General features: G+C 36.3%; 1 protein-coding gene across 1 annotated transcript in view; it reads left to right on the top strand.

Moving 5' to 3' along the window:
- Positions 1-1,505: 1,505 nt before the first annotated feature.
- Positions 1,506-8,343, top strand: part of LOC131162474 (exocyst complex component SEC3A) — a 56,282-nt gene continuing 49,444 nt past the window's right edge. Inside the window, exons 1-5 of the mRNA XM_058118999.1 lie at positions 1,506-1,857; positions 6,792-6,862; positions 7,297-7,377; positions 7,570-7,637; positions 7,780-7,882. Coding sequence (XP_057974982.1) covers positions 1,683-1,857; positions 6,792-6,862; positions 7,297-7,377; positions 7,570-7,637; positions 7,780-7,882 — 498 coding nt within the window. The 5' untranslated portion in view covers positions 1,506-1,682. The remainder of the gene's footprint in view (positions 1,858-6,791; positions 6,863-7,296; positions 7,378-7,569; positions 7,638-7,779; positions 7,883-8,343) is intronic.

The following is an 8,343-nucleotide window of genomic DNA, read 5'->3' as shown; positions in this document are numbered from 1 at the left end:
ACCTTTCCTAAAATTGCTTTCGTGAGCATATCAGCTAATTGGCTTTCGGACTAGACAAATGGAAATTATATAATCTTTTGATCAAGGTTCTCTTTGATGAAATGACTATCAACTTCGACATATTTGGTGTGGTCATGTTGTCTAAGATTCTATGCAATCTCAATGATTGCCTTTTTATCATAATGAAGATTAATAAATTTTGCATATTCAATCCCCAAATCTTTTAGAACACACATCTGCAACAATTTGCATGTATCATGATCTATACCTTGGAATTCAGTTCCTACGCTTGATCTTGCCATAACCTTCTACTTCTTGTTTTTCTAAGTGACAAGATTACCTTTCACAAAAGTCATTGGAATAAAATTAATTTCAACATTGTCATTTGTGAAAAATAGTATAAAATTCTCTAAATAGTAAAAAGAATCGATGACTAAGTTGAGCATCCAAAACACCTCAATTACAATCATATAAAGAATAAAATTAATTTCTACATTGTCATTTGGGAGATCTTAACCAGACACGATGATTCTCCTTTGTTCAAAAAAATTGTGGAGATTAGAAATATACTGATACTTCAATGTGGTGACAGACTGAATGCAGTGAAACAGTTGGAGCTATGATGTTCTGAAAATGAGATAATATGTTCTAAAGCTTATAATTTTTGGAGAAACAAAGGTGCTAAACTGCCATAGTATCCACTGCTCTCGAGAAGTGGATGCACTGCAAAATACTCCTTCATACTATGGGTAGGTGCCAAAAATAAATTTGTTAACTAATGACAAACTCTTGGGTGAGGATAAGGAGTTGCCTTGTGCCCTGTGCATGTCTGAAATTGAGACAGTGAATCACTTATTCTTCAAATGCAGAGTGGTTAAGGAGGTCTGGAATTATCTTAGAGCCTGGCTTGGATAGCATAGGAGAATGACAACTTTAAATGCTGCCTTAAAATGGATGAGAAGAGAAGTTATAGGGACACGAATAACATTAGTAGCTACGCGTGCCTGTGTGGCTACAATAGTATATTGGATCTGGCACTTTAGATTGGGGTCGAGAATCCAGGTTAGATTATGATACTTATTTTTTTGATGTCCTGGTAGTTGGATAGAATGAGTTTTGTTTGTTAGAGGGGCTTTTTGACTTGTCTGTTGATTGCATTGTAATGCAATGTGATGAGGGCTTGTTTGCCCTCTGAGCCTGAGGATGCTCAGAGTATGTTGTATATACACACTCGATTAATATATTTACCTTTACTAATAAGAAAAAAAGAATTTGTTATTTTTTATAATAGAAAAATGATAACTTTGTTATTTAAAAAATAAAAAAGAAAAACGAAAAACAAAATGCTATGTGAATGTTCATGTAAGTGACGTCACTCCAATATTCCGACCCATTTATTAATGATCCGATTAAAAAGCAATACGGATATATTTGATCCAACTAGGCATGCCCGCACCCATATCCAAAATCCACATTCAACTTAATCATTTGAGCCTCGTGTACTGATAGGCGTGCGTGTTCTCGTTGAACTATACTTTTCAGCGCATCTTTTATTTTTCATTTTCACCCGTCGGTACGGACGTCCACGTTCATCCATTCTCCCCCGCTCTGTTATCACATCAGGGAGGTTTGAGTACCTGATCTTCTTCAAATCGAGCTCCACTTCGTTGCGCGGAGCTGCAATGGCGAAATCGAGCGCCGACGACGCCGAGCTTCGGCGAGCCTGCGAGGCCGCTATCGAGGGCACCAAGCAGAAAATCGTCATGTCGATCCGTGTGGCCAAGAGCCGCGGGGCCTGGGGCAAATCTGCCAAATTAGGGCGTCACATGGCCAAACCTAGGGTTCTGGCTCTTTCCAGTACGTGCTCTTATCCTTCCGTTATCTTTCATGCGAAATTCTTGTGTTTACTCATCGGTTGGGTTGGGGTCGGATTGGGTGTGATCTATTCTCGATTATCATTCCTGTTTTTTGTATTTAATCATCAATACATTTCGTTCTTCATTCCTTGGTTTGCTATTGCTTGATTCTATGTTCTTCTACAATTAATGAATCTTTGAAACGTGTGAAGTGGCTCAATCTAGATTTTCTTCTTCTTCTTCTTAAATGCCATTCATTTGTTGTTTGCTATTGTACAAGCTGGAAAGAAAATTTGAATTTCTGGCAGCTTTGCAAGATGGAGGAGGTGTCGTGGTGCCTGTTTGGTTCCTCGAGCCTCAATTTATTATTACAGAGTGTTGGCTTGAGTAGAATAATTGGGAAAGAATGAAGAGAGTTTGTATTCCATGCTGAAGGCTGTGATTAGGGAGACGTTAGATGATTTAACCATTTGTTGTTAACATTGATGAAACCAACGAGATGCGAATAAGCTGTAGTTCAGGTGTGTGTTGTTGCCCCATCCATTGTTGTGATATGATGTTATTGGTTGATTGTGGGAACAGTTGTTTTAAAGCATTATATGTTTCAGTTTTTAAAGCATTATATCATTTCAGAAAGCCTCCTGATTAACACGTGCAATGCTATGATTATACGTATTCTGAATTATTGTTTATTAATGGACCTGATTGAAGCTCTTTGTCTGACTAAAGACTTGAATGTGTAGAGTCTGCACTCATTTCCAAGGTCTGACATAAAAAATGAAGCTCAACTATTTGTCTACAAAAGATTTTGTTCGGGCATACTGTGGACTTTGTTATATTATCACTTTATCTAAAAGCTTAAACTATTATGTTGTGAGCCAACAGTGTATATCAAGCTTTAACACTCCCCTGCACGTGCAGCCTGACAGCACGTGGAGAGATAAATACATGACGAATAACATCCATGATAGGGAATACATTATTATTTTTTTAAACACCATACAATAAATGCGGGCAACAAGACTAGAACTTAGGATCTCCTAATAAACAGCTTTGATACCATGTTAGAAACCACTTCACCTAAAAGTTTAAACTATTAAGTTGTAGGCTAACAATGTATATCAAGCTTTAACATACTTGAATGGTAAATTTTACACGGTTTGGGGAACTGTGGACCTGTGGTGCTTTATAGAGATGAATCTTTTTAAAAAATTAAACAAGGAGTTTTTATGACATGGACAAGGAATGAAGCGTAGGTTTGACATGATTTGGGCCTAATAATAGGGAAAATCAATGACATGTACAATGTTGACAACTTCACATGGTGAAGCCTCAGGTGTAATAAGATAATGTTGTGTATGTAATAGATAAACTTGCAATAATTTATTCAAACTTCTGATTTCCTACTTATAGTAATTAATAATCATAATCCAATCATGTTTTGTTTAATCAAGAAGTAGGCAAGACATGAGGAAGACTGTTAGACAAGCACCCAATTTGATTCAATCATCGTATTCATCCACAACTTAGAAACAAGTAATAAGCAGGAAAGGACTGAAATCATGTTCTGTTTAATCAAAAGTAGGCAAGACATGAGGAAGACTGTCAGACAAGCACCCAATTGCATTAAATCATCATATTCATCCAAAATAACACACTTAGAAAGTTAAACACAAGTAATAAGCTGGAAAGGACTGATGTATGATTAGAGAAGCACCCAATTGCATTCAATTAATGCATTCATCCAAAATAACACACTTAGAAACAAGTAATAAGCAAGAAAGGACTGATGTATGTATCGTTAAGATTTTATCAATTTATTATTTTTATGGGCTACCAGTACATAGTAAAATAAATCTGCATTTGTTTATCAATCAATCGACAGAATTCTCTTCCTATTCCAAGAAATGAATGCAGCTGTGTCCATGGCATGCCATTTTTCCCAACACCCGCCCCCCCCGCCCCAAAATTTTGGCATATCAGACCTATCAATGTCTGGCACAGCTCCTTTCAACAAAACAAATTGTCCTTCGTTGAGGGTCTGAATCTCTGAACAAGAGGTATGTAGTTAGCCCTTCTTATAGAGCAAAAAGCCCCTTTACAACTGAAACAAGCCCTTGAAGGCTGTTTGATTCCTAGATTTCCAGATATGATAGATACAAGCTGCCAGGATGAGGTAGCTATAATCTGGTTTGAGGCTCTTTGTCATTTTTGAAAGCCTTGCATTCACCTCCTCCGAAGCAATGACCATTTTCAGGCTTTCTGCTACCTCCAAGTAGATTTGGCTAGAGAATGGACAAGAGAAGAACAGATGATCCCTTGGTTGCCTTGTGATAGAAAAAATAGGTTTGAGGTAAAGAGTGACTTCATCTTGTCAGCCAGTTTATTCCATAAAGAGAACTAGACTGATTGTAAATCTGGGAATGTGCCTTTAAACCACATAACATAAGCCCAATTAACCAGCTTTTCTTTGTCCTTTATTGTCTCCCAAATGTGATGAAAGATGGGTCTGGCTGAACTGCTCCTGATCCCAGCAAAAGAAACAGAATCATGGACTGAAGGGTTGGGAGCAAACATATTATCTCTTTTATTTCAGAACCTCTAACTGTCAGTCTTCTAGGCCAGCACCAAGAACCCTCTTTTATTATACAAGAAACCTTTGCCTCAAGAGGAAGAGAGAGCTCTCTTATGAATATTGCCCCCATATTTCTTGATTAGAGGCCCAAATGGAGGCCAATTTCAAAGAACATATGTGTATTGTTCCCATCTCCAATTTTGCTCTTTAACTCTTCGGATATTTGTTCTTATTCCAAGGACTTTTTTCCAAGCACTAGCTCCACTTGGAGCGGGTTTTATTGCCCAAATGTATCTATCCTTGATTTTGTTGGCCTTAAACCACTTAATCTAAAGGAAGAGGGAGCTGAAATCATCCAAAGAAGCTTGGCAGCATAAGCAACTTTCATTTCATTGAGGCTTTTGAGACCTAGACCACCTTCAGCCTTAGGTTTACAAACTTTATCCCAACCAATATTACAAGAAACAGCCATAATGTCCTTGTCTTTCCAAAGAATTATTATTATTATTTTTTAATTTTTGCTCAAACACCTAATAATAAAGGCTGGAAGGACAAAAAAGGAGCCCAATAGTGATAGATACTCATTAAAACTGAAATGATGAGTTGAACTCTTCTAGCACACAAGAAGAAGAAGAAGAAGAAGAAGAAGAAGAAGCCAGTCTTAAGTCCTAGTAGGTGGGGTTGACTACATGAATCCTTTTCAGCCAATCCACATGATTGAGGGCATTTTCCTTGGATAGCTTAAGAGCTATTAAACCCTTACTATCTCACTCCATGTTATTTTAGGTCTACTCCCCTTTTTACTAGCAGTAATAGTAACTAGCTAACTTCTCCTTATTGGTGCACTATTTTGCTTGCGTTTTAGATGTTGAAACCTCCTAAGCCTTCCTTTCCTTATCTTATCTTCTACAGTGCTATGCCTAACTTATTGCGAATATATTCGTTCTGAAATTTATCCTTTAATTTTGTACCAATCATCTATCTTAGCATTCACATTTCGACAACTTTTACTTTTTGGATATGTTGTTTCTCAGTTGCCTAACATTCTAACCCATATAGCATGGCTAGTCTTATTTTATAGAACTTTCCTTTTAATTTTAAGGGTATTTTACGATCACTTAGCACACTCAAAGCACTCCTTCATTATACATCCTCTTCGATTTCTCCTTTGCTTGCATAATAGGTCAAAGTTATCGAAATCTGCTACTGTTGGATTACATTTCATATATTTTATCTTTTTTATACTTATTCCAAAATCTCCAGATTCTAAATTTTTCTCCATAATTCTGACTTTGATTCTACTCCACTCATACTTCCATCAATCAAAATGAGATCATCCAAAGCAAAAAGATAAGGGCTCAAAGTAGACTCTTGAATCTTGATGTACAACTATTGTGATTGGAAATTCTCTAGACTCTCCACTTGCAGACCTAACACTAGTCGTTACTCTATCATACATATCATTAATGACATTATTTTACCTACGACATAGCTCCCTTCTTTTGTAAAATCCATCATAGAGCTTCCCTAGGCTATCATAGGCTTTCTTTGGGTCAATAAATACAATATGCAAGTCCCTTTTATTGTCCTTAAACCTTTCCATTAATCTTTTTAAAAGACAAATGTAGTTGATCTCCTAGACATAAAACCAAATTGGATACTCCTAGCGAGTTCACCAATCCCTAAAATGAAAAGATAAGGGCTCAAAGTAGATTCTTGATGTACATCTATTGTGATTAAAAATTCTTTGGACTCTCCACTTGAGTCCTAATGCTAGTCATTACTCTAGGCTAAGAAAGATTTTTGTTAGCCCAATTATTTTTGATTCTCATGTGACTTTATTACAAGGCTTTCAAGAATGGCAAAGTGCCCCAAATCAGATTACAGCTACCTCATCCTGGTAGCTTGTGTCTTATCTCATTTGGAAAGCTAGGAATCAAACAGCCTTCATGGGCTTGAATTTCAGTTGTAATGAGGTTATTGTTTTATGAGAGGGGATGTCCAGATCTACATACCTGCTGTTAAGAGATTCAGTAGATTCTGCTAATCATCCCTTGTTTGTATTGTTTCCCTTGGTTCTTATATATTGAGCTTACCTTCTCCTAAAGTTGTTTCTTATGTGACTTTATTACTTTATATCTGGTTGCCCTCCACTAGTAGGCGCCTCTGATCCATTATTAGTTCAGGAAAACAAAACCTTTATTTATTAAATCAAATATTATTGTGTTGTCATCTATATGTATGTATGTGCACACACAGAGAAAGATATACACACACAGAGCCTGTAGAATGATTTCTGAGGCCACTTAGTATGGTTAATCTTGTGTGGCATGGTCCATGACAGCTTGTGGTTTATGCAGCAAAATCAAAAGGACAACGGACAAAAGCTTTTCTTCGTGTCTTAAAATATTCTACTGGAGGAGTTCTTGAGGTACTTGCCTATTTAGCATGCTTTTTTCAGAGAACATTTGATTTCAGATTCTTTAAAGTTGAACTAGATTCTAATTTAATGATATGCACACAGCGAAGTACAAATAATATCATAATCTTCTGGTAATATGAAAGTTCTAACGTGTTATTTTAGTATGAGCAATGTGGAGATGGTTCTGTTCATGGCCTGTGTCATTAACTAAAACACTGTAAATCACATACAAGCAACGCATGTTATCCTTTTAACTGAAATAATGCCTTATAAAATTTGAAAATGAGCATTTTAAAATGAAAAAAGAACTAGTGATAAAGGCATCAATCGCGTCAACAGAAGGTTGGTTAATACATGCTGAATGCTAAGTCTTGTTGACCATTATTATGCTTTTATGATTATGTCCTGACCGATATTTTCTTAACTTTTTTTTACATGTGTAGCCAGCAAAATTATACAAGCTGAAGCATCTTTCAAAGGTAGAGGTTATAGCAAATGATCCCAGTGGGTGTACTTTTATGCTGGTAATGATTCATATTCTATTTACCTCTGGCCCTGATGATGTTTTATTGGTTTAAGAACTGGCTAATAACAAGCTGGATGAGAGATATTCTACCACTTGTGCAAAATCTTCTGCTTGGAAGTTCTAATGTTTTTTTTCCCTTCTCCTTTGCTCTTTGTCCCCACCCCCCAAAAAAAAAAAAAAAAATTTGTAGGGATTTGATAATCTCAGAAGCCAGAGTGTTGCACCACCTCAGTGGACAATGCGCAATATTGATGACAGGTAAGCCTGTAAAATCCAGCACCCTGAAATATGTACTGCATGTTAAACCTATTTTTTTTCCCAAACTATTTTCTTCTTGGACTATGCTATTGATTCTCTCATTCTCTACCTATTTTCTTATTTTTCTTGTTTCTTCTTGTAGGAATCGTCTTCTGCTATGTATCTTAAATATTTGCAAAGACATACTGGGTCGCCTTCCGAAAGTTGTTGGTATAGATGTTGTGGAGATGGCTCTTTGGGCAAAGGTGTGCATTATGGTTCTTCATCCTTTTTTTTACATTCATATAGTACTGTTTCGCTAATCATTATTTTCTATCCTTTAGTTAATTTGAAGTCATCATTCCAGTCATATTCCATGATATATTTCTATATTACAATAAGCAGCTACCTTTTCTGATGCTCTGGATGTGATATGCTACTCTTGTATCACCTCTTCTTATTGTTTTATGATTGAGAATTTACCATGAGTGATCAGATTTTTTTTTAAGAGAACTTTTAGTTCCAAATCATGAGACCTTCTTTGAAAGCTTAATGTTCTGAAAAGTAAATGCATCTATGCATGGACAGATAGGGGTATACAAAAGTTACCTAAAAACTGAAAACTGGACCAAAACCGAATTAATAAATTGTAAATGTATAATATATAATACTAATATTCAGATTTCAGAGAACCTGTGCAGTTCAAGCAGCAGGCTTCTGCTCATTG

This window comes from Malania oleifera, chromosome 8, assembly GCF_029873635.1.
Source record: "Malania oleifera isolate guangnan ecotype guangnan chromosome 8, ASM2987363v1, whole genome shotgun sequence".
NCBI classification, from domain to species: Eukaryota; Viridiplantae; Streptophyta; class Magnoliopsida; order Santalales; family Ximeniaceae; genus Malania; species Malania oleifera.
The sequence above is the reverse complement of the archived record's forward strand: the minus strand, read 5'-3'. Positions and strand labels throughout refer to the sequence as shown.